Source organism: Telopea speciosissima, chromosome 4 (genome assembly GCF_018873765.1).
Source record: "Telopea speciosissima isolate NSW1024214 ecotype Mountain lineage chromosome 4, Tspe_v1, whole genome shotgun sequence".
Taxonomy (NCBI): Eukaryota; Viridiplantae; Streptophyta; class Magnoliopsida; order Proteales; family Proteaceae; genus Telopea; species Telopea speciosissima.
The window spans coordinates 1086911-1114056 of record NC_057919.1 but is presented as its reverse complement, the minus strand read 5'-3'; the positions used below and the strand labels follow the sequence as shown (position 1 = coordinate 1114056).

Sequence of the window (27146 nt, the reverse complement as noted above, 5' to 3'; positions counted from 1 at the left end):
TGGGATCCCTGATCCCAAGCCCACCATTTTCCTTGGACTGGCAGATTCTTGACTACGACACCCAATGAATCCTGTTCTCTATCTCTTTCTGCACCCCAAATGCAATTGGCCATGGCCTTACGGACGGCGTCATGATCCCATCTTCTTACTAGATGCAAGAGTTCACAAAATTTAAGAAGAGTGCACATCAAAAAGGACTGACAATAATTCCCCATGACCAAGGATTATCTTTCGATTGCTCTAACCCCACTTCACCATTTTGTTGAGTCCATCCATAGCTAGCTCTGTGTTTTTTTCATTATATTGATAAAGCTTCATTGATAGTACATGTTTTATGTTTAGCTTGCGTCATCATCTATCCATGAACCCACCCCTGCCCGAATTTTTATCACCTCAAGTCCAGTGCGCTGAAAAGGTGCATTGGGCGGTGTACCTTGAAGTGGTTTTGTTTAAAACACTCCCCCAAGTTCATGTGCACCGTCCGATGTACCTTTTAGGTGCACCGGACTTGAGAGGATAAAGGTCCTCCCAACCCCAACCCCAACCAAGCCTTTTCTCGGATCCTGCTCACTCACTTCTGTGCCCAACAATGATGGATTTGATTATATGCCCATTTTTCAAGGTGGCAAACCTAGTAGATCAACCACTAACTTGTGGGGGGTGTCAAGATTAAGGAATAGGAGATTGGAGCTAACCGTCAAATCCCCTACTTACTATTATTTTAAACAGTGCCCAGGAAGTCAGAATCGGCTTCCTTGGGAATGGACCAGAAATGGTAGTTTTACCCGGTCAAGTCTGCACCATTCACTTGTGTGCGAGAGTCCTTTCACTGCTCCACATTTCCGATAAATCACTAAGAGCATCCCAGTGCACGACGATCCCACTACAACAGGGTCTGGGAGGGACAAATATACACAGCCTTAACCCCTGTTTCATGAAGAGGTTGTTTCCAAATGTACGCAGTCGTTACCCCAACTTTCCCATAAATCACTATAACCAAGAATTAGGGAAAAAAAAAAAACGGAAAAGGCTGTGCAATGCTGTGCCAGCATTATGTTTGTATCTCTCCCCCCCCCCCCCATCTTTATCCCCCTCAAGTTCTCTGCCTGGGCCAGTTCCTCTAACATGGGGGGCTGGAATGACCACCGAAAACTCTGCCCGGGTGAAGTCGGCCACCCCCCCCCTATTAGAGGCACTGAGCCGGGCAGGGAACTGGAGGAGATAATTTTCCCCAACCCCAGGAATTAGATAGGGAAAAGTTCTCTACTGCACACACAACCACGTGTCAGCAAATATGGAAAATATTTTCGGAATTCAGTTAAAAAACACCAACCAAACCACCCCCCCCCCCAAAAAAAAAAAAAAAAAAACAATCCGTTTTCTGCATCTTCCAGCAGGTGAAGAGCCAATGGGAAGATTTTCATCCATTCCTTCAACTCAGTGAGAGTGCCTGACAAACAATGCAACCTTGATGTTGACTGCAACAGTTGTTAGCACATCCATTCAAAAATTCTTAAAGAGTCATCAAAGGAAATGATATTCACACCAATCAGTTTGATTACATGAATAATCCAATCACCACCATGGTCCAATAAAGATTAGACGGGTTAAGTGCAACAGAAACACCGACTCCTCCCCCCCAATCACAAGGGGAAGCAATCTAAACAATCTAATATTATAGTAACTATAGGCCAAGAAATTGGCCAGACCATCAGAACCTGGTTAGACAAGAACAAATCCCACCACCAACAAATGCATATCCAGATTTTTAAATCTTAACAGCTACTCCATACTGCAAACACATCCTCAACTTAGTTCTTTGACTTGGAATGCTTTACAAGCCAATCAATTACCGAGTCAATGTTGGTTGAGTTCTTGCACGAGATCATGAAGCAACACACTTCTCTATCAGTTATTGACTTGAGTCCCCTGTATATCACAAACTCATCATCAATAACAAATGGCTCTTATAGTGACCCCAAAGAAATTTTATTTTTTTAAACTTTTGTAAGAAAAACAAAAAAGAGGGGATATATTGTTGGCAAGCCATTTCTATCAAGGTGAAGAAAGCAATATAACATTCTTGCAAGGCTACATTCCACATGCCAAAAAGTAAAACTATTTCCACTCACATTTGATCTGTCAAAGCCTGTTTAGAAAGAGCTTCTGGCTTGTCAACCTTGTTCCCCAATACCAGCAAAGGGATGCCACTCAGTGAGGGCTTGCTCAGCAGGTCATGAAGTTCACTCTTTGAGATGGACAAGTTATCGCGATCAGCAGCATCAACAACATAACTACAATAAGTAGAAAATGTTTAGCCCAACAAGGGTTTGTTTATAAAAAATGCAAGTCAGAGACCCCCAATAAAGACTTTATGACAAGCAAATATTGACCATAAGCAGGATGGGGGAGGATCAGAACTTCAAGATGAGAAACATGGATGGAAGATTTCAAACCCCACTCCCCCTCCCCCCCAAAAAAAACAAAAAAAAACTACACACTAAACATGGAAGGCATTACTTTTGTTTAAAACAGTGCTTCTATAAACTGAAGCACTATTTGAGATGGACAAAGTTATCGCGATCAGCAGCATCAACAACATAACTACAATAATTAGAAAATGTTTTAGCCCAACAAGGGTTTGTTTATAAAAAATGCAAGTCAGAGACCCCTAATAAAGACTTTATGACAAGCAAATATTGATCATAAGCAGGATGGGGGAGGAGCAGAACTTCAAGATGCCCCCGCAAAAAAAAAAAAAAAAAAAGCTACACACTAAACATGGAAGGCATTACTTTTGTTTAAAATAGTGCTTCTATAAACTGTGACTTCTAAAATATGGGGTCTGTGGAAGACTTATTTTTATTTCTCTCAACAAGGTTCACCCGTCTTCATAAATATTCTGAGGTTGCTTTAACAACAAAACAGAAGAGAAGAAAGCCAGAACAGGATGATGAGATATTACCAAGTTACAGGTTCAGCCAAAAAACCACCAAAACAGAGGTGCAGCAGTTCAGCAATGACTTCAGGTTGTTAATTCTCAGTCAATGACAACAGAACATCTTCTATAATCATAAACAGCAGCACAAAATCAACTGAAACAAGGACCTTACTCTCTTGTATAGCAAGAGAATGAAAGTCACTCTCTTGTCCCTAGAGAAATAATTTGGAAGATTAGAGAAGAGATGTGTTCCAAATAAATATATGGACATTATTAAAGATATGTATAATGGTGTGGTGACTAGTGTAAGACTAAGATCTGTGGGGGGACAGGGTAGAGAATGGTTACATCAAGGATCGACTTTAATCCCATATTTGTTTGCACTAATCATAGATGAATTGACTAGAGACATTCAAGATCAGATCCCTTGGTGAATGCTTTTTGCTGATGATATTGTTTTGGTGGATGAAACTAAAGCAGAGATAAACACCAAGTTGAAATTATGGAGATCAACCTTCGAGTCAAATGGTTTTAAGATAAGTGGAACAAAAATAGAGTATATGGTGAGTAACTTTAGTGACAATAGGACAGATAATGAGGTGGTGAAATTTGATGAGAGGGAGATACCACAAAACGGATATTTTAGGTATAGTCGTCACGAAATCTAGGCGACCCAAGGATTTGGAGGGGGGAGGGTATGGATGCAAGGCGACCTAGGTGACCAAAAAACCCACCTAGGCGACCAAGGTGACACTACTTGTCAAGACGCTTGGATGCCATGGCGGTCACCTAGGCGACGCATCGACAACTATGATTTTAAGTATTTGAGCTCAATATTAAATAAAGGAGATATAGAGAATGATGCTACACAGAGAATTTAAATAGGATGGATAAAGTGGACGCACGTCCAGAGTGTTGTGTGATTGACGCATTCCTTCAAAACTTAGTGTAGAAAATCTTGTAGGACAGTCATATGACCGCCAAAGATGCATGGAGGCGACTGTTGGGAAATAAAGCAACATCATCTAGATAAACTTAATGTAGCTGAGATGAGGATGTTGAGATGGATGAGTGGTACAACTAGAAAGGATAAAATAAGGAATGATACATATCACAACCGACTTAGGAGTAGCTCCGATACATGATAAGCTAAGAGAATGTCGTTTGACGTGGCATGGACAGCCGTTAGATGCTCCAGTACAGAGGAGTGATTTGATTCAGATTGAAGGAGCTAAAAGAGCCAGGGGTAGATCCAAAGTTACTCTAGGAGAAGTGGCAAGGAAAGACATGCATAGCTTAGGCCTTGATACAAGTATGACTTTGAATAGAGCTGATTGGAGGAAAGGATCCATGTAGCTGACCCCATTTAGTTGGGATAAGGCTGAGTTTTGTATAGAAGGAGAATGAAAGAAGATAGGAAATAAAAAAGGAAGTGATATAGTTGAGCCTCCCACACGAACCTAGGGTAGAATCCCACTAACCGACCTAGTCTCACACTAGGGTTTCTGCATCCCACAGACAAAACCCGCATCTCACAGAATAACAGCATAAAGCCATCGAAGCAATTGTCAAAAACCGTTGGGCACATGGAGTAGTCATTCTTTTTATTTATTTTCTTTGATCAAACCAACAACAGTAGGACCTGGAAAGGAGGTCCCTTTAAAACTTAAACTGGTCAAATTAGAAACTAGCTCAAATACTTGGAATATAAGAAACAAGAAACAAATTTAGTAACTAGCTACTACGGAAAAATAGATTAGAATCTACATAAAAAAGAAACTAGAAAATGTCCCCCAACACAAGGACTACTAAAGGGAGCTAATTGGGTCCCAAACCTGGCCCAAAAACATGAGCCAGAAAAGGACTATCGTGGTCCATTTTGATGGGCTGGATGCTGGCTGGGCTTGAGCCGCTGCAGAATGTCCTCTTCCTCTTCCTTCTTTGATCTACATCCCAGGATTTCTGCAACTGACCTCCAGTAATCAGCATGAGGCTTACTCAGTTGAGTTTAAAACAGCATAGTGGTATCTTTTCTCTCTGTTCTGTTTTTTATTCCTTCCATGTTAGGCCCCATTTTTCATAACATTTTCAAATTTTAAAAATAAACACAAACTCTATTTTTTTTTTTAGGGGGAGGGGTGGAGGGGGCTGTTCTCTGCACGGGAGCGCAGGCTGTGCCCAGGCACATGGGGTGGGGTGGTCATTTCACCCACCCCCCATGTGTTTGGGCACATCCTGTGCCCCCAGTGTAGAGAACATCCCCCCCCCCCTTTTTTTTTGAGGGGGGGTTGTTCAACTCAATTCAGCCTTACTCCAACTAAATGGGGTCAGCAACATGGATCCTTTTTCTCCGATCAGCTCCATTCAAAGCCATACTTGGTTCTAGCCCTAAGCTATGCATTTCTTCCTCACCTCTCCTAGAGTCATTTTAGGCCTACCCATGGCAATTTTAGCACCTTCAATGTGAATCAAATCACCATTATGTACTGGAGCATTCAAAAGCCTCCGTTGCACATGTCCATGCCACCTCAAACTTCTCGCAACTTGTCATGTATCAGAGCCTCTCTTAAATTAGCTTCAATTTGTTCATTATTTATTTTATGTTTTCTAGTTTTTTATCACTCATCCATCTCAACATCCTCATTTCAGCTATACTAAGTTTATTTATATGTTGTTTCTTCACTGCCCTAGGGTAGAATCCCACTAACCGACCTAGTCTCACACTAGGGTTTCTGCATCCCACAGACAAAACCCGCATCTCACAGAATAACAGCATAAAGCCATCGAAGCAATTGTCAAAAACCGTTGGGCACATGGAGTAGTCATTCTTTTTATTTATTTTCTTTGATCAAACCAACAACAGTAGGACCTGGAAAGGAGGTCCCTTTAAAACTTAAACTGGTCAAATTAGAAACTAGCTCAAATACTTGGAATATAAGAAACAAGAAACAAATTTAGTAACTAGCTACTACGGAAAAATAGATTAGAATCTACATAAAAAAGAAACTAGAAAATGTCCCCCAACACAAGGACTACTAAAGGGAGCTAATTGGGTCCCAAACCTGGCCCAAAAACATGAGCCAGAAAAGGACTATCGTGGTCCATTTTGATGGGCTGGATGCTGGCTGGGCTTGAGCCGCTGCAGAATGTCCTCTTCCTCTTCCTTCTTTGATCTACATCCCAGGATTTCTGCAACTGACCTCCAGTAATCAGCATGAGGCTTACTCAGTTGAGTTTAAAACAGCATAGTGGTATCTTTTCTCTCTGTTCTGTTTTTTATTCCTTCCATGTTAGGCCCCATTTTTCATAACATTTTCAAATTTTAAAAATAAACACAAACTCTATTTTTTTTTTTAGGGGGGGGTGGAGGGGGCTGTTCTCTGCACGGGAGCGCAGGCTGTGCCCAGGCACATGGGGTGGGGTGGTCATTTCACCCACCCCCCATGTGTTTGGGCACATCCTGTGCCCCCAGTGTAGAGAACATCCCCCCCCCCCCCCTTTTTTTTTGAGGGGGTTGTTCAACTCAATTCAGCCTTACTCCAACTAAATGGGGTCAGCAACATGGATCCTTTTTCTCCGATCAGCTCCATTCAAAGCCATACTTGGTTCTAGCCCTAAGCTATGCATTTCTTCCTCACCTCTCCTAGAGTCATTTTAGGCCTACCCATGGCAATTTTAGCACCTTCAATGTGAATCAAATCACCATTATGTACTGGAGCATTCAAAAGCCTCCGTTGCACATGTCCATGCCACCTCAAACTTCTCGCAACTTGTCATGTATCAGAGCCTCTCTTAAATTAGCTTCAATTTGTTCATTATTTATTTTATGTTTTCTAGTTTTTTATCACTCATCCATCTCAACATCCTCATTTCAGCTATACTAAGTTTATTTATATGTTGTTTCTTCACTGCCCATCATTCAGTTCTATACATCGTTGTTGGTTGTATAACTATCCTATAAAATTTTCCTTGGAGCTTTAAAGGCACACGTCTATCAGACAACACTCCAGATGCACCTGATGTAGGACAAGTTTGGGAAATTCCTTATTTGATAAGACCGCTCTTAGAAACATGAAACAAAACCAAACTGAAATATTTCGGAGCCCAGAAAAAACTACTTCTTCGTAAGTGAGGTGAGGTACTTCTTTCGGTTTGAATAGGGGGTCACCCTTTTTTTGGTAAAAGTAGCCACGACTTTGGTCGTAGTCTGTTCAAACACATAAACCCACAGCCATGATCCATATCAAACCACAAACCAGTCCTATTGTAGCCACATGTATGATTTATTGGGGGCTGTTGTAGTTGAAAGAACAAATGGAATGTTCTTAAGAAAAAAATGAAAATGGAGGTTGGGAGAAATATGATGGAATTAACAACAGTGGGTTTGGGGAATCAAACAGGAATGGTTTGCTGTAGATATAGAGTTTGAAAGAGAGGAGTAGATAGAAGAAGAAAAAGACAGACAAGAAAGAATGTCATCTTGGCTTCACACCATCTTGGATTCACTCCAAGAATTGCATAGAATCACTCATGCTTTAATCCCTTCCTTCCTTTTCTTCCATCTCCAAATACAGTCTTTTTAAACCTAAAATGGAAAAAAAAAAAAAAAAAAAAGAAGAAAAAGAAAATAACTCTCTAATAACTACTTCTCCAGCTATAACTCCCTAATAACTCCCTTACAACATTAGCCAAAAAGAAGTGACATGTGGCCGCATAAGTCCTTGAATGATGTCCTCATCACTGCCTCTATAATAATAATCTTTCTCCTTGACTAGTTCCTTGAACTAAACTATCCATGTGTTCCCAAAATTGTTTGTAGTACTTTCATCTAATCAAGTTGGGGTGCATACGCACTAATTATATCGATTACCTCTTTTCCTAACACAAGTTTGATGGATATGACCCTGTCACCAATTCTTTTAACATCCACAACATCATATTTTAAATCTTTATCTATTATTATTCCCACCCTACTATTATTTTCATCCCCAGTATACCAAAGTTTATCGTCATCGAATTCCTTAGCTTTTTTACCCTTCTATCTAGTCTCTTGTATACAAGCCACGTTAATTCTTCTTCTTCTCATTATATCTATCAATTATAAACTATTTCCTGTTAAAGTTCTTATGTTCCAACATGCAAATCTAATCCTATGTTTTTGGACTAGCTTCTTCACCCGCACTTGTCTATGGTGCAAGAACTCTTGCCCAATTGTCACCACAACTGGGCGCCAAAACGGTGCCCTTATAAGGGACGCCTTAGCTAACCCTTACTCACTATCTACTACACCCAGTCATAGTGCAGCGTCACTTCCAGGGGATGCCCTAGCAAAGGGTCGAAAATATAAATTCTAGGATTCGCTCAAGTTTTTTTAACAATGCCGGTTGCCAGCCTGACGCATACACACCAACCCACCTCCTTTATTCAGGCTTTAGGACCAGCAGCATAAAACACTGGTGGAGTTTTTTTGGGGACCAGCAGCCAGGCTTTGGGTAAAGTTTTATAACCAAAAAAAATTGGATATGATTCTAAGTTTAGAAAATTTATCCCAGCCCAACAAAAGGGTTGGCCCAACCACAAATAGATGGGGATCTTAGAGACTGAACTTGGCCTATGCAAGCTCCACACAACAGCCCAGGCCTGGCCCAAAGCATGGCAGAGAAAGGAATGAAAAATGGGGAGGGGGGGAGAGAGTCTTAGGGTGATTTTTATGCTTGGATAAAAATGACAAAACTACTCTCCTATTTCCCCCTGTGCAAATTGCCTTACTTAAAACTCTAGCACAAAAAAAGGAAGACTGTTTTGTACATATATTTTTTTGTTTTTAAAAACAGGCTAAAATTTGTGTTGCAAAACAACTTTTTTCAAAAACGTTTTTCAACAGAAGGATGCTATCAAACATGTTCTCTACACCAAAAACATTTTTCCACTTTGAAAAACAGGAAGACAGCTTTCCATTTTTCCTTTTCCCCTTACCAGTCTTTTACTTTATATGTTACATGGGAAAGACTCCCAGCATGGGCACATAGCATGTGCCGTGTGGACCTATTTTTAAATTGAAAAATACAAATAAAATAAAATAAAAACTCTGGTGTGGATTTTATGCACAGAACCAGTTCCCATGTTATTTTAATTTGGAAATATTATTATTTACATGGACGGCTGATATAGTCAAACTGACGATTGGATGGGTAGTATAACCCTATTTCAAGTTTGGAATCCTATTTAAACCATTTGTCCTAACATTGTATTAACCAACTTCTGCCCTCACACCCTTGTATTGTTCTGCAACTTAATGAAAGATTATTAAGATGCCAAAGTTGAAGTTTCAATGATGCTACAACGCTTTATTGCCATGCATTCAGCTGGAACTTACCTGATGGATAGATGATTGCCATGGACAATTATTGAGCATGAACTAAGCTGCTGCATCATGACAGATATTTGTGGCTGTGTAGATAACCTTTCTATTAAGGGACCATTGAGGGAACATCAACCCATTAATTTTCATTTATTTTTCTAAAAGCATCCTCTCGTGGGCTATTGCTTCAGAGTATTTGACACATCTCATTATAGCATAAGCATTGAGAACACAACAGACTAGTAAATCGAAACGGCTATGTATCCTTTCACTTTGGCTCTTCATAGGCCTTTTAATAAGATCCAGAAGTCAAAAATCATACTTCAGTGGCATGAAATCCAATCAAGAGACAACAAATAACAAAATAAATGCATATTTCACAGGCATTTACCAGGGGGGCTGTATTCAGGTCTGATACTTCGACCTGCTGAAAGCCTGAAAACACGCATGCTCCATCGTGCCGCAATCAACTATAGCAAAGCTAGTTAGCTACAATCCTACAACAGAACTAAATGAATAGAAAAAAAAATAAGGGACCTGGGCAAAACCCCCACCCTCTGAGGTACTCAACTGAACAAAGCCTTGTTTCAACTATTTATGGTCAGCCAAATGAATCATTCTCGGTCAATCCATTCAATCTACAGCCATATCTTCCATCAAATCATAAGAGCTACTACTTCAAGTTAAGCCATACTTGGCCCTCCTATTGTATTTTCAATTCTTTCCACATGAATAACTAGAGGAAAGAAAAAACTCATATTGTTTATTCCTTTTTGTTGTTGGCAAGGTTCCAGGTTCCAATTTCGAGCATGGTTTCGACGACGCTCTGGTGGAGGACCGGTTAGGAGAAGAGGGAAAACCTGGGAAGAATCAGAGTTACAGGGGAGAGAGAAGTGGGGACACACACACACAATCACTTTCTTGAACAAACTATCAATTTCAATATCCAATTCTCTACTCTTCTACTTCATTACACTGCATATATAGAGAAGACTCTTGCATAGAAATAGTAACCTAACTAAAATGGAAACAACTCAAAGAGGAAACTAACCATATCTAAGAAAAAGAAACTGCCAAAGAAAACCCTACATAATCTACCCATTCAAATAAAATAAATTAAAAGATTGCATCCTAAGTAAACTAAACTACCAGCCCTTCCCAAATCAGAAAACCGGTTTAGGACCAATCCTTGGTTTGGGACTTCAAAGTAGGTCATGTCGGTCCAGCCAAGCTAAGGCAACTGCATCAGCTCGCCTCCTCTGAAAAGAACTCGATTCCGTTGAGTTTGGATGAGGTCCAAGAATGTCATCCGAGTCAACTCGCCGTAGGAGAAAGTACCAGCTGTCTTCTTGAGTTTGATAGATGGAAGATCTTTCACTTGGAGTAATTTCATCTCAAGTCCACCATGCTGAAAGGAATATGCATTCTCAAAACCACAATGCTTGGCTTTCTTGTCATACAACCATGGGCGTCCCAAAAGAATGTGGCAGACTTTCAAAGGGAGGACCGAGGACATCACACTGCACCTGATCAATCAGTCCACCAATGGAATACTTGAGCAAACACCTTTCATTAATCTTGAGATTTGAATTGTTCACCCACACAACCTTGTAGGGATTCAGAAGAGGTTCCGTCTTTAAACCCAACTTGTGAACCGCATCTTCAAAGACAACATTGGTGCAACTGCTTGGTGATGTAGATAAGTCACTTGGTGCTTATTTTAGTGGAAATAAACTTTGGGTTGGGTCATATATGTATTGGAACTTTGATCCCATGGGTTTATTTTGTAATTGGCCAATTTAATGGGCATAAAATATGGGTAGAAAATAGAAAAACGGGATTTACTTCCTTAGTTTAGTAGAGTCCTATTTTGAGTCTGTTTCCTTCATATACGTCAGGAGTCCATTGATAAGAAGGGGCTGGGGAAAGCTTGAACCCAACTCAAAGAGGAAACTAGCCACATCTAAGAAAAAGAAATTACCAAAGGAAATCTACGTAATCTACCCATATAAATAAAATAAATTAAATTATTGCATCCTAAGTAAATTAAATTACCAGCCCTTGCCAGACCAGAAACCTGGTTTAGGGCCAATCCTTAGCTTGGGCCTCCAAAGTGGGTCATGTAGGTCCAGCTAGGCTAAGACAACTGCATCACGCTCGAACCACGAAATTTCGGTCAAAACCTTGAAGGTTTCGGTGGATGGTTTTGAGGCCCAAATGGCCAAATTAGGTCCCGAAACTTCTAGGTAACCTTATTTTAGGTCCTTTAAACATAGTGGGACCGTTATATAAAAAAAAAACACCCAAAATGGTAGTTTGACTTCGGACCCTAGGTTGGTAGTACTACTATACGCTATATGCTGCTGTATACATTCTCTAATATAGCATATTCCATACAAAATTTAGTATTAGAACACACAATTTAATTAAAACAACTAAAGTATGCATTAAGAATAAAGAAATACAAAATTATAAACCTCTTCCTAATTATCAAATGTTTACACCTGTTCCACGCTTGTATGGAAGTGATTTGGTAAAAAATCACAAAAAAAAAAATTTCCCCGAACCTTAGAGTCGAAACCAGCGAAACCAAGGAAACAGGTCAAAACTGCGACCTGTTTCATCCAAAATTATACATTTTGTATTAAAGGTTTGTATCCTCTTGGTCGAGAAACAATACCGAAACCATACATATTGTCAAAATTTTGCCGAACAAAACCTTGCACTTTTTACATATCGCATGGAATTTCGTTTCAACATCTTGCAAAACCAAGACAAAACCTTGAACATTGGTTGTTAGACAGTAATATACACTAATATGTTATATGGATTGAGTCAACTGCAATCTAGTTCAAAATTCATCCAATCTTTGTGTGTCATAAAATTCCCTTTCATATTGTACAATTAATGGACAGACTAGTTAGCCAATCGGGTTCTACATGTCTAACTGCTCATGTCAGTATCAAAATTGAAAACATGGGCATCCAATTATCAAAAATCATGTCAGTCAAATCTCTCTCCCTCTCTTTTATTTTTTATTTTTTTTGCTGGGAGGGTGGAGATTTCCCTTGGTGAACCTAAGGGGACAAAAGGATTTCTCAAATCTATGTTTCATCTGATATCTCAGTCAATCAAGATCAAATCACTGATTAATCCAAGTTAATGAATCATTTAGATCCACTCAGACATTATCCAAAAACAAAAAAGTGGGTATATCAGTATAAGTGCTAACCAATTTTATCAGTTTAGCCAAATCACTTGTTTAATCCAGTTCACTGATTCACTCTACTTTAGCTAATTCTACCATTTAGCAACTTCACAGTTCAAGACTCTCATGAGAATCTATGGATACTTATCCAAGCACACTACAAAACTAGCACCAGTTTGATTTATTGGGGATCCAACATTCTTAAGATTATCAGCAACAACCAAATGCCAAAATTGATGTGCCGGCTACCACAGCCGGTAGGGGCCCCTGTTAGTTGTAGACTAGTAGCAAGGTCTTGGGAGAAGGGGGGGGGGGGTTCAAGTGTGGGTATTAAAATATAATTGTATCTTTCCTACTACCAAAAAAAATGCCATATAGAAGATCCAAGCTACCTCAACAGAAAAAGATGGAAAAAAACACAGGTACTGAAACAAACCTGCACCATGCTAGAGATTCCAGTAGGACACCACTGACAATTGGTATAGAACACGAGATGTGGCTGAATCTATGTGCATAGGGTGCAATGGATGGATTCCTTCTTTTTCTTTTATTTTCTCCTTTCAATTTCTTTACTTATCTGACATAATTAAGAACTACCACAAATTAAAAATAGAATCCTAACATAAATAATAATTTTATTCGTGGGAAAGTATGCCTCACACAACCCCATAAAGATTAGCTTATTCACAAAGCCAACAATTTTGATCCACGACCCCCCCCCCCCCCTCTTCAATTTTCCAAATGACAAATTTTGTGGCCCACATCAACTACATTGCTCCTCCCATGTACTTCAGCCATCAAATCAGTGGAGTGGCTGATAATGGCCTGAATGTTGGATAGACAGGGGAACCTGAGGATTGGCCATCTGTCAAATTTTGAAGCCAAAAACATTAATATGACCCATTATGCATAAAACCTTTTTCCCTGGACATCCAAATCTCAAACAAATTGACCACTTGATTGTGCTGCATTGGGAAATGATTTTGGTCTGGTATGAACCAAGGATGATGCAGCCAAAAAGTTTGTACTCCAATCAAGATATCACATGGCAGATATTTAGGGCCATATAGACAAGCTTATCTTGATGGCTGTTCTCAGAAATCAACGCCGAAATACAAATAAATGCCCTGAACACAAATCAGAAGTGTAATAAAGTCATAGCTTATGAACAGGGTGATTCAAATACAGCTAATAATACAACGATGCGGTATACCAAATAATATGGCCCATGGAGTAGGAACAACATTCTGAAAATAGAACCACCAAAACCTTAAATGGAATTTTAATAGCACACAATTAATAAGGTCTTTGATAGCAAATAAGGCATAAACAGTAGAACAATGCAAAAAAAAATCCCATAGGTAATAGACCAGGAAAAGAAAAAGGGCTGAGTAAAACAAGTTGGAAGCGTACACAATAGCGGAAACTGCACGGCAATATCTCTCCCACATACTGCGAAATCTTGGCTGCCCTCCAAGATCCCAAAGCTTTATAGTGACATTCCCTTTCGTCACCTTCCTCATATTAAACCCTACCTGTGCACCATAAAAAAAGCATAGAATAATATTATTCCCAGCAAAGAATTGTCATGAAGTAGCATGCCCTAATAAGTAGGATGTCTCTTACATTATGATAATAAAACTAAGACTAGAGCATGAAAAATAGATAACCAAATACGCACCGTAGGGATCATATCCTCACTATATCCTCCAGTCTGCCATGAAGATCCAGAAACAGTGCCTTAGACATGTAGCATTTAAAAAGAAATCCTACAGATACTATGAAGAAAATAAAGTTACTTACAGCAATGACATTCACAAGTGAAGTTTTCCCAGCATTCTGAAGTCCTATCAAAGACAACTCCATTTCTTGCTTGAAGAAAAGGCTGCAATTGAGTCATATAGCAAATATATAATCTGTGAACGGCAAGAACCCATTTTCACTAGCAATAAGTAAAAGAGTAAACATGTCTATCGCCTTCCAGGCATTTGGGATTTTACTTGAAGAGTCTGTAGTAAGGAATTCTTTCATGAACATGTATCTGGGATCCCTCAGGGGCCAATCAAAGGTTTGAGGTTGGCCACACTAGGCGTACTTCAGTGCCCATATATAAAAGCAAGGAAAATTCGTTGCAGTATCCAACAAAATAAAATGCACTAATAGGGCCAACTCATGGATAAAAGTATAAAACCAAGCAAAAAAATTTGTGTACATAAATGTCTATGTTACAGAGACATGCCTTTTTCTCTGGTCCCACACATGTCCAACACCAACACGCTTGTCCATACTATCAGGCATAGTTCGAAATCTCGGTCAAAACCACCAAGATTCCACAAAATGTTTCAGTTTTGACGAAGATCGAAATGAAAATGGGTGGGATGCAGTAGGAATGCAGGGTTTCGACCGAGAATTCGGCATTTTGGCTGAAATTTCGGGTTTCATTAAAAGTTTTGGTTTACAATACCAATTATGGGCTCCCTCAGGCTACCATCAAGTCCTTGGAAGCTCTCATGGCTTCTTTCCTCTGGAAGGGCAATGATTCCACTAGATTCCTCCATCCCCTAAGCTGGGCTACTGTGTGTCTCCCTAAGAAGGAAGGTAGTCTGGGCATCCGAAGAATCAAAGATGTGAACGCTGTAGGTATCATCAAGCTTATTTGGAAGATTGCTTCCAAGAAGAAAAGCATCTGGGTTGACTGGATTTATTCGGGTCCTCTTCGCCATGACTCTATTTGGACGGCATCCTCTTCATCTGATGCTTCTTGGGTCTGGCGCAAATCCTTGCTAGCCGCCACCATGTTCTTCAGGTCATTCGATCCCAGATTGGTGATGGTCTCTCTACTTACCTTTGGCTGGACAATAGGCAACCTTTGGGGATTCTCCTCCATCAGGTCACTCCTCGATCCATTTATGCCTCGGGTCTCCATAGGCTCTTGTTGGTTGCTGATATCCTTGCTCAAGATGGCTGGGCTCCTCCCCCCTCTGGCACTTCTCTCAACCTTATTTGGAATGAGCTCCCCTCTATTCCAAGAAGGCCTGCTTCCTGAGGTGATTGTGTTCATTGGTTAGCAAACAGCTCCAGCCCCTTCTCCTCCAAAGCAGCTTGGAACTTTATTCGTATGAAAGGCCAGCTAGTCCCTTGGCGCAAACTCCTTTGGTTCAAGCATCACATTCCCCTCCACTGCTTTACAGCCTGGAGAGTCTTCAACAACTGTCTCCCAACCCAGGCTTTTCTTCGCAGCCGTCAGATCAAAGTCTCCTCTGCTTGCTGCCTCTGCTGGAACAATGCTGAAGACTTGAGCCATCTCTTCTTTGAATGCCCTACTGCTGCTGCTATCTGGAAAGGCATCCTCCTCAAGTGCTGGCCGGCTCGTAGAAGAATCCTCCCCTTCTCTAGAGAGTGAATTTGGATTGATATGACCTTCGCTGGCTCCTCTATTTGTGATGCGGTAGGGAAGTTGGCTTTCTGTGCCACTCTCAACCATATTTGGATGGAGCGAAATATCAGGAAATGGACCTTCAATTCTCGTTCTTACCAAAAGATTTGGGATTCTATTTCCTTTGAGATTAAAGCAAAGTTATCTCTTGTCCCCCCCCCCCCCTCTAGTTGTTTGGACTCCCCAAGGAATAGGCTCATTGTTGACTCCTGGGGTCTCACAAATGTTTCTCTTGTTGCTTCGGCCTCCCCTAGCTAAGGCTATGGCTGGTTGTGTTTTTTCTTTTTCCCCTCGGGGCCCTCTGTAATTCTTTTTCTTCTCTTTGGTAATGAATTTATTTATTCACTCAAAAAAAAATTATGGTTTAAAAACATTCCATTGAAATTTTGCAAGTTATGTAAGTTTCAACTAAGAGAGAGGAAAAAGCCCAAAAAACCCCAGAATTCCGGAATTTTTGCCAAATCATCTCCATTTCTTGGTGGAACAAGGTGTTGGGGAGTACTTTAATGCATATATAATGACAATCTACATGATTTGAGCAAGATTTATGCAATATTCTAAGTTGGAGGAATACCCTTTTGCCCAAAATTAATTTTTACGAAAAAAAAAGAGGGTAAATGTGGTCGAGAGGGCAAGACAATTGACCACATTTGCGTACAACCATGGACATGCACTACAATCGTTAAGGAGTAAGTATGATAGGGATTTGGTGACGCCCAACATTACTCGATTTGCCACAAACTATATTGCCCTGAAGAGCTTTGAGGAAAGAAGATTGGACTCAGGTCTATGTTTGCTTCAAAGGAGTGGTTTAGTTGGAGGGAGTCGGGTTCTTCAAGATGGAGATCAGCCTAGTCAACCATATCTAGTGAGCAATTCTAGCACGACTTGAAGAAGGTTGTTATATTACTAGAACCAGTGGTAAAGGTGTTGAGGATGGTCGAATTTGAGAAGAAGCCTACCTTGTCAAAATTGTATACTACAATGTAGATGATGGACCATGTGGAGGCAATGAAACCACGTGGAGGCAAGAGCTACCTTTAGATTATACGAGATCGTTAAGAAAAGCAACTTATGCATCCATTGCATTAGGCTGGTGAGTTTTTACTTTCAACTACCGAAGTTTTTAAGGCTAATTACATTTCATTTAGATCTTCATAAGCGTTGACAAGTGCTTTATATCATTTCCAACCTATTATTCTCAATCCCAAGTACCAATACAAGCACAGACTTGGGATGAATCAAGAACTGATAGATGCAACGCAAGAGGTGGTGGCCAAGCTGGAGCCAAATCCATCTATTTAGTCCAAGTGCCATAGTTATCACGGAGTCTAGGCAACCCAAGGCGTTGGAGAGAGCCTGGATGCAAGCGTCCAAGGCACGACGCCTTGACAACTATGCCACGTACAATAGTGAGGAGAAATTTGTAGTTTCTCAAGTATTTCTAATCAATGTTATTACTTGATTTGGTATTGACACTAACTTGCCAATGTTTGAAATGGGCATAGATCAAGAACTTCAGGAATTCATACGGGACTTTTGGGTTTTGGCCATGCAACCGCAAAGTGCATTCGGGACAATATTGCTCCCGGTAGGCCCATTAACTTAGTTTTTTAGTTCAACCCTATAAGTATATACAAAGTACAATCACTTACCAAGAATAATCTAATGCAGGTGAATGGTGGGTGTTATATGGGACTGATGCATAACTTAAGGAAGATTGCTATTAAGGTGCTCTTCCAAACATGCTCTGCCTCAGGATGTGAGCACAACTAGAGTACATTTTCCGATCTCCTCTAAGAGGCAGAACAAATTGGGTCACAGACGGTTGGAGCACTTGGCGTCTACGCACTGCAACATGAGACTGAATATGGAGCACATACGCATGTGCATGGAGAATGACAAAGATCCAATCAAACTCAACAACATCTTCCACAAGGACTCAAATGAGGAGGATCCCCTCTACGACTGGGTGAAGGATCGACGTGACCCCGTATTGGATCAGCGTAGTGGTAGGCTTGACCCTGAGACTGCTAATCAGATGGGCATTGTTGTTAACGAAATTATGTCTTTTCAAGAAAGACGACTTCACTCCTAGACACCCCAACCTTTTGAGTTCCAACCTAGCAAGGATGATGAGTACATCTCTAGTTACCACACTTGCACACCATCCCCGTCGAGTGGTGGAGATGATGACGACGGTGGTGATGGGGGGTAATAGATTTGCATCCCTCATAGAGGATAATCAAGCGAAGGTGGAGCCAGAGCCCATCCGATTCACAGGAAAGACCAAGTCCAATCTAACTACATATGATGCCATTTAAGGTGCAAGTGCCCCCACATATTTAGGCTATTTGAGAGGCCCGCACAGACCAAATCAGAGGAGCATAGTATGGAGATACATGTTACGAGCTTGTCTGGTACACTTGGGTGGCCTAAGCTTGGAGGAGAGTAGTGGATATTGTGGGTGACAGAACAGTAGCTTGTACCCTCATTTCCCACAAAGGGCTCCACTACCGCGTATGGTGGGTATGGTGGTTATCATCAGTATACATCTTCATTCCCCACTAGGCATGAGGGTCAATTACAAGGTGGGTCTTCTTTTGTGAATAGCATATCCTCATACCCATCCCCCAACAACCATATTAATGTAGTCCTAGATTGGTAGGAGACCAACTATGAGCCAGACAACCAGGATCTGCTATGAACAGGTGAATCAGCTAGGTCAAAATAAGGGATTTTGGTGAAATTAAGGTTAGGGTTTGATGTATGGGTTATGTCAAATCAAGGAAGGGGAGTCTATCAGCGAAGGTCTTGAGATGTTTTAATGGAGGGAAGTATGCTGATTTGAATTAACAACAATATAGGGTTAGGGTTTCAGGTTTTTGAAAAGTGTCAAATAGGGGAATCTAGGGTTTAGAGTGGGAGGATGGGGCTAGGGTTTGGATCGAGTGCTATAGGGACAGGGGTTGAGAGTTTGAACTAAAAAAGGAGGGATTTTGCTGGTTGGTTTGGTTTGGGCAGAATGTAGTTTATGGGAATGTTGTTCAGTGATGGAGGATGTTAGGGTTTGGTGGTTTAGAGGATAAGAAGAAGAAGGATGCGGATGGGGATGCTTCCACTTACTTGTAATGGCAGAAAATTATTGGCAGTAGCTTGTTAATGGAGGAACTTGAATAAAAATTGAATCTTTGACTGAAACTAGAAAGTAGAAGTGTAGAACACTAGAACTTGAAGAGAACCACCCGGGCTTCACACCGCAAGGTGTCGATTGTATCAAACACCAATTTCACCAACGAACCACCCAGGCTTCCCACCGCAAGGTGTCGATTGGATCAAACACCAATCCCACATTCCCGCCAACCTTGATCAAACATAAGACAAAAATCTTCAATGGAGAAGAAGAGCAGCAAAAGCTTTTCATTAATATCAAAATTCGTGTTCAATGTTTGCCCCCCTTACAGCCTTATATAAAAGACTCGTAAATGGACAACTACACTAAGAAGGAAAGGCCTAACCCAATCCTTAACCTATTAGGTAACCTAAACTAACTAGGAAAGTGAAATAACAAAGGAAATAGACTCAAAACATGGCTAGACTTATAGAGTCCTAATCCAGCCCAACTTAAATAACAATTAAATAGTCACATGACCACTAACCAAATAAACAGATATCTAGTAACTAATCCCGTATGTAACCTTAGTACCAAACTACCAATATTTTAGGCCCATAAAAGTGGCCAATTACACAGAAAACCCATGGGATGAAAGGCCCAACATGTATATAACCCAACCCTAAACTTATTTCTAGTGAAAGAAGCCCAATTTGGTGATAAACCTGCATCACATATCAGCCCAGTCCCCTAAGGAGCTAAGGTGGGTCCACATTTGAATCATCTTCCCAGCTCGGTGATCTATATCCTAGGTTGGGTTACCTAGAACATGTTGACGATGACACATATCAGGCTGGTGTGTTGGACTTCAAGCGTTTCTTCAAGCATACCATGACATGGCCATCGGAGGAACAGTTTCGTTGTCGGCAGCAATCTTCTAATGGTTTTGAGGCTCCCCGGAACTCTATGTGGTATTGACATTTAAATTCGGAGGAACAGTTATATACTTGTACTTGACTACTTACAAGTGTACTATTAAATGGTTTTTCTTCATTCCCAATACATATTCGAATTGTGTTGATTAAATTTTGTGTGTTCTAACTAAATAATGTGTATAATAGGCTATATTAAAGAAAGTATACAGCAAGGTACAGCGTACACAAACAATGTAGGGTTCAAAACCAAACTACCATCTTGGGTGTGGTTTTTTACAATCTAAAGGTTCCACCATGTTTAAATATTCTTAATCAAAACATGGTCATTTGACCATCAAAATGGCCAAACAAATTCAGTAGTCGAAATGTGCAGGGTCTTGGTTAGGTTTCAACAGAAACCTGTTGAAACCGAAATTTCAAACCCTGCTATCAGGCACTATAGCAGAGAGAGCTTGCCTACATAAAGAAAATATATCATTTGTAGCAGAATGAATATAGTCACACCTCAATGACTACCTATAGTTGGATGTGTATGCAAATAAGTTATTAGGCAGTTGTGTCACACAACTCATATCTGTGTCTAATACAGACATGTGTTTGTCCTTCTAACAAAGATAAATATGACAATTTGCAATCGTACGCTCGTTTTTTTCCAAGTGTTGTTCATATGCATGCTTGAGGCACAAGGCAAGGTGAGGTATACCTTCTTATGCCTTTGTGAGCCTCAGCTGAGGCATAATAAGGCAAGAACCTCAAAGACAACACATGTTTGGACCCCCGCCCCGCCCCCAAAAATAAGCAATTAGTTAAATAAAAATAAAAAATACGAAAAAGTATTCATGGCATTTTAGTTACTAAGACATGTATCGTTATTGCTACTGTCAAACCCTAACCCAAAGAGAACAAAGAACCCTAAACTGACAATGAAAATAGGGGTGATTGAAAGTTTTGATTTTATAGGAGTGCTCTAGGCATCTTCAGAGTTCCAGGAATGTCATCCTCCCCTTATTCTTCCTTCGTCCTCCTACTGCTTATGTTCCCTCTCCCCTTCCCCTTTACACAGCCCCCACACCCGATTTGGGCTGAATTTGACAGCTCAGTTCAAGTGACCAATGCTCTGTTTGAAGGCAATTAGAAACTCCATTATGGGTTGCTATAGGCCGATTTCTAATCAATTTATTGATTGATATGTACACATGTCAATAGTGATTCAATATAACAACAACTACTTAGCCTTATCCCAACTAAATGGGAACGGCTACATGGATCCTTGATCTCCAATCAGCTCTGTTCGAAGTCATACTAGGTATAAGGCCTAGGCTATGCATGTCTTTCCTCACATCTCCTAGGGTTATTTTAGGCCTGTCCCTGGCTCTTTTCGAATTTAGATATTTCCATATGAATCAAATCACTCCTCCGAATTGGCGCATCCAAAGGCCTCTGATGCATAAGGCCATGCCACCTCAAATGATTTTCTCATAGCTTATCCTGAATCTTACTTTGTCCTTTGGAGTTTTGCCACACATCCATTTCAACATCCTCATCTCCGCTACACTTAGTTTATCTATATGTCATTTCTTAACTACCCAACATTCCGCACCATACATCATAGCTGGTTGTATGATAGTTCTATAAAATTTTCCCCAAGCTTTAAAGGAATATGCCGATCACACAACACTCCGGACGCACCTCTCCACTTCAACCAGTTTATTTTAATTCTTTGAGCAACATCATCCTCTATATCACCTTCTTTATTTATGATTGCACCCAGATACCTAAAATAATTATTTTGTGGACTCTCCCTCTAGTCAATGTTCACCACCTCATCAATCGTCCTCTTGCAACTAAAGTTACACATCATATACTCTGTTTTTGATCTACATATCTCAAAACCATTTGATTCCAAGGTTGATCTCCATAGCTCCAACTTGGCATTACTCCTTACTTATGTCTCGTCCACCAACACAATATCATCAACAAAAAACACACCAAGGAACCTTATCTTTGATGTCTTTGGTTAAGTCATCCATGATAAGCGTAAATAGATAAGGGCTTAAGGCTGATCCTTGATGTAACCCAATTGTAATTGGGAATTCACTACCTTGATCCTCCACCGTTCTTACACTAGTCACCACATCTTCATACATATCTTTAATTATGTCCACGTATTTACTAAAAATCCTTCTCTCCTCAAGAATATGCCAGATTAAATCTCTACGGACTCTATCGTATAATAGTGGTTCAATATATTATACATATATGCAAAACAGTCTGCCTCGCCAAGATGCATACACCTTGCCTTGCGCTTCACGCCTTAGGTGCTAGGGGACATTTGTGCCTTGAGTATGCCTAGCACCCTTAACTCTGGTTTCTTTCTGGTGTAAAGATGTTAGTCAATGCCAACAACTAAGATACATACTAATGATCTCAAAACTGAACCGTAAGTCAGTTTGATCCAACCTAGTGGTGGCAGTCCAACAATCAGAACAGTCTGTTGAACTAACATGGGGTATGCTCTATGTTCAAGTAAATAAACAACAAAGTTGGGCTTTTGAATTCAGGAAGCAGTCAGGCTGTTATTCGAAGAACCATTGCAAAATGCTTGAGGTCTTGTGTTTGAATTGGATCATTGGTAAATCTCATGATTAACTTTTAAAATAAAAAACATACCTAGCCACCCCATGGATCGGCAGTCCAACCATCCAGTCGAGCAATCTGAATGGCTGGATGTACAAACCAGAGTCCATTAACCAGCCAACGTTTTTCAAGTAACCTACACTCCTTCAGTCCTTAACCAGTCAAGCCTAGCACTCAGCAGTCTGACCACCTGGCAAATGGCCTATGAGAACACTAAGAGACACTAATATTTGATAACAGAAAAATAGGAATGACTAAACCAACTTTATACTTCTACACTTTCCAACTTCCCCATCAGACACCCCCCCAAAAAAAGTCTATACTTCGATTTTATATTTATTATTTGCTTATTTGAATTGAGGGCGAGCCTTGGTCACAGGTTCAAGTCTGGAAACAGCCGCTCTGCAAAAACAGGGGTAAGTCTGCGTACGTTATGACCCTCCCCAGACCCCACAGTGGTGGGAGCCTCGTGCACTGGGTACGCCCTTTTTTTTATATTTGACTTGACACCTGCCAATCTGTCATAAATACTCCAACAGAGGAGGACCTACAGTTGTCTCACAAACTATGTCAATTTTTTACAATCTTAACAAAAAAAAATCTGAAAGGAACAATAGGAACCCTTTCACTGTTGCCTTGGAAAAACCTAGAAAACCTGGCTACCTGCTCACACAATGAACTGCACAATTCTGAATAGTTGGAAACTTAAGTGTACCACGCATTCCTGGATTCTATTTTAAGTATTTTATAAATGTTAAACTAAATTACCACTTCCATTTAAGAATACCGAATAATCAAAACCTACATCTTACATATATTGAAAAAGTTGAAGTGAATAAAATTTGAGATAAATGAAGACATGATCATATTTACAACTATTAAGTTTTACCCTAATTTTTTCACTAGAAACTTATAACCAATACTGTATAATAATAAAGCCCGAATTGTTAGTTCTGCATGAAAACCCAAATAGCCACTTGAAACACTTTTTGGGACTCGTGTCACATTAATCCCAGACATGTATTTTTACTAATTTCATTTTGAAGTCAGAGGAGTCTGGGATTGAAAAAAAAAAAAAAAAAACAAAACAAAAGATTAGAAGCTCAAAGATCGACTGGTTATACTAGTTCTCAGCCTAGGCAATGTTCGGGGCAGAACAGGTTCAATGATAGTTCCATACTCTGAAGAAAGGGAGACTTGACAGATTACATTTGCCAAAAGACCTGTTCTACAGGTTATGTGACATAGGATACATACCACTTTGTGATACAAAACTAGGAGCTAACTTGGTTAAAAAGCAGGCCCAGCAATACGCACAATCTCCTAAAAACCAAGCTTTGATCATCACCTAATCTTGGAGACAATCTAGTATTGTAGGCCCCTGAGTGAGGCCTTTAGAGAAACTAAACACCTTCGTCAAAAGACATGTCATATCAGTTACAAACCATCATATGCAAATTAAAAACTGCCACAATTAATGCAAGACACATCACCCTGAATCTGCTGAAGTTGAAAATAAAAAGCCAAAAGACCTCAAGCTATAGGAAATAGTTAGATAGAAAATGACCTAGTAAAATATCAAGAATCAATGTTGAACCTCACAGGGAAGTATTGAGGCACCAACCCATGGCACTGAAAAATAACAAAAAGTTATTACAAATGTGCAACAAAAGCATAGGCCACAGCCCCAGCTTTGAACCTAGGCCACACCTGGCCTGGCCTTGCCAAAGTAGTGTTTGCCCACTGAACTGAATGAACTCGAACTCTTGATGGTCCACCCTTCACTGTATCAGAAATTCAACAGGTCCCCCCCCCCCGCCCTTTTCTGAGGTGTGAGCACAGAAAATAAACAGGACAAGGACAGTCGCATATTACTTCCAATGTCACATCACCTCAAACTGGTGTTTTCTATGTCTTTTTTCCATGATCTTGATTCTTTCTTTAATTTGAATAATTATCTTCCTCATTCTTGTGTATATTGTTAAATTACTCGAACTCTTGATGGTCCACCCTTCACTGTATCAGAAATTCCACAGGTCCCCCCCCTTTTCTGAGGTGTGTGCACAGCAAATAAACAGGACAAGGACAGTCACATATTACTTCCAATGTCACATCACCTCAAACTGGTGTTTTTTATGCCTTTCTTCCATGATCTTGATTCTTTCTTTAATTTGAATAATTATCTTCCTCATCCTTGTGTATGTTGTTAAATTATCCTCCTCATTCTTGTGTATCTTGTTAAAGTTTCATCTATTTCAACGTTATTCCAGTACTCACTGGTAATTGATGGTAGCAAAACAGAGAAAATCCTATGTGACTGAAAAGAAACATGTACCAAGCAGGGTTGGACATATCATTGAAATATAAAAGCTAGGGAACTACTATCAACAAGTCCCCCACCTACATAATGACAAGAAAATCAAACTGAGCCATCCATGGGTCATCATATTTCAGGTCAACCTCCTGCATTTCTGTGTCTAAACTTTATGGATTGCACTCTTATCATGAACCGATTTTGATCAGAAACACAACCTTAGACATTAACTAGAACTCCCAGACCAGCTGGAGCATTAGTTTAAAATGGAAATTATGTACCCGTGAAACCATAATAAAAAAAATCGTAAACACAATTCGTCAAAACTTAACATCCCAACAAATATCAAAACACCCTCCCGAAAAAGAAAAAAAAATTTTATTAGGTAACTTGTACATTGGTAATTAAATTAAAAGGGGACAAAAAAAAATAGAACAGTATCTTTGTGTTGTTAAACCATAGTAAACCCTTCTGAAACCATAATGCTACTTCTAAACACATAATAACCGATGACCAAAAGATGAGAAAGCAGCAAAGAGTATGTAAATAATGCCGCAGATTGAATCAGAACATAAGATCATCTCATGATAAATAATAATAATGTTGCTGAAAACGATATATATTTACTAAGCACAAGAGACACCAAAAACAACAGCATAATATTTACCTTCGCAGCCAATTGAGGAAAGCTTCCCACAACCCCATTAAAGAATGATAAGGGAACTGAAAAGTATGTAAAACAGGAGAGAATTAAAGAATTAGGGCTTCGGTTTGATAACAAAGACAGGAGAGAAATCTGTGGAAGCTCGACTTTAAATTGACTTTAGCCTTCGCAAAGCTACTTTGCCAAAAAGTTCGCAAGCGACGAAGACACGAAGCGGAGAGGATACCTCAAAAAAACCTATTATTATTCCCTTAATTGAAATATTATAAAATCCCCCAAAAAAAAAAATTACCAAATATATCAGCCTTATTTTGGGAGCCCCGTTCGGTGGTTGCTGCCTATAGGCCCATTTCAATTGCTAACAGCTGCCAATATGGCAGATTAGCTGTTTACAAAAAAAGGAAAAAAAAAAAGCATGGGAATATTATATTTGGAAGTCAATAAAAGAAAAGAAAAAAATACGATCAGACAAAAAATTACTATTATTGTTTATGCGTCTCTCTTCTTAAATTCGAAATTTTTTATATTAAAAAATAAAAAAAATTAAATATTTTTAGAAAAATTTTTATGGACCATCTCTGAGATATCACGTAAGTATAAACATATTCTTCAATTTTAAAAAATTCTAGATAACCCCAAAAGGTTAGTTATTTTATGACTGATAATCTAAAAAACAAAGGGTGAACTGACACCCCCTCATCTTCCCCAAATCATTTAAGATTTTAAAAAAAGAATCTGAAACTCATATACCACAACTCATCTTTCCCCAAACATGCACATCATTTCCCTCTCCCTTTCCATTTCTGAATCTAATCTAATTAAAACTCTCAACCCATTTTATCCATCTAATCCCAAAACCAAATCAATCTTCATGAACCCTCTCTCAAAACCCATGCCAATTGCCAAACCGAGTTCACAGTGATTTCCATTAATGATTTATTTATTGGCTTGTAAAGCACAAGAGCCCTCTGTTCATTCAATTGAGTTCTTGATGGTGGATCAAGTCTGTTCCATTTCAACAATGTTTAAAGCAAACCCATCTCTCTATTTTTAATGCTTGGTGAATCTGAAAGATGAAGGATAGGGTTTCCATCCACCTGATGAAGCCCATAACTTACAGCCCTCGCAACATTTCCCCTAACCTGAAGAGGTGGTGCCCATCTCTCCTCATCTATTTCAGTATCAGAAGCAGCTTCCTTGTTTGCTGGCTTCACACGATCGATTGAGTTCCTGAGGCATTCTCCATACTATTTGTTTCCTCTAGATGAATTTATGTTCACATCTGCTGGACGAATATTGTGTAAATCGATAATTGGAAACATCTTCACAAGCAGCAGATCCAAATAAAAAAATTTGATTTACATGAGCTTGAGCAGCGATTGAAGCTGAACAAGTAAATGCTACTGATTCCAGAAACCATTATTAAAAAAGAAATTAAAGTGTCTTAAACACTCGATACAAGCTTCAAAAATCGAATTCTGATTGCTTTCGTTGGAGGAGGAGCGCCATTTTTTGGCTAGGGCATGTTGCTTCTTAGC

General features: G+C 39.8%; 1 protein-coding gene across 1 annotated transcript; it reads right to left on the bottom strand.

Annotated features, from left to right (window-relative positions):
• Positions 1-1474: 1474 nt before the first annotated feature.
• LOC122658888 (ADP-ribosylation factor-like protein 8a) lies at positions 1475-25844 on the bottom strand. The gene is made up of 6 exons (XM_043854042.1): positions 25612-25844; positions 14314-14395; positions 14192-14224; positions 13924-14045; positions 2133-2294; positions 1475-1929 (listed from the first exon to the last, which is right to left on the bottom strand). Exons 1-6 carry the CDS (start codon positions 25647-25649, stop codon positions 1812-1814), a joined length of 555 nt encoding a protein of 184 aa, XP_043709977.1. The 5' UTR covers positions 25650-25844; the 3' UTR covers positions 1475-1811.
• Between the last annotated feature and the right edge of the window lie 1302 nt (positions 25845-27146).

Coding starts and splice junctions, on each gene's coding strand:
- LOC122658888 (XM_043854042.1), bottom strand. CDS start 25,649: ATGGGGTTGTGGGAAGCTTTCCTCAATTGGCTGCGAAG. Junction 14,046..14,191: donor GTGAGGATATGATCCCTACG/GTGCGTATTTGG, acceptor TATGGTGCACAG/GTAGGGTTTAATATGAGGAA. Junction 2,295..13,923: donor CGTGCAGTTTCCGCTATTGT/GTACGCTTCCAA, acceptor TACTTATTGTAG/TTATGTTGTTGATGCTGCTG.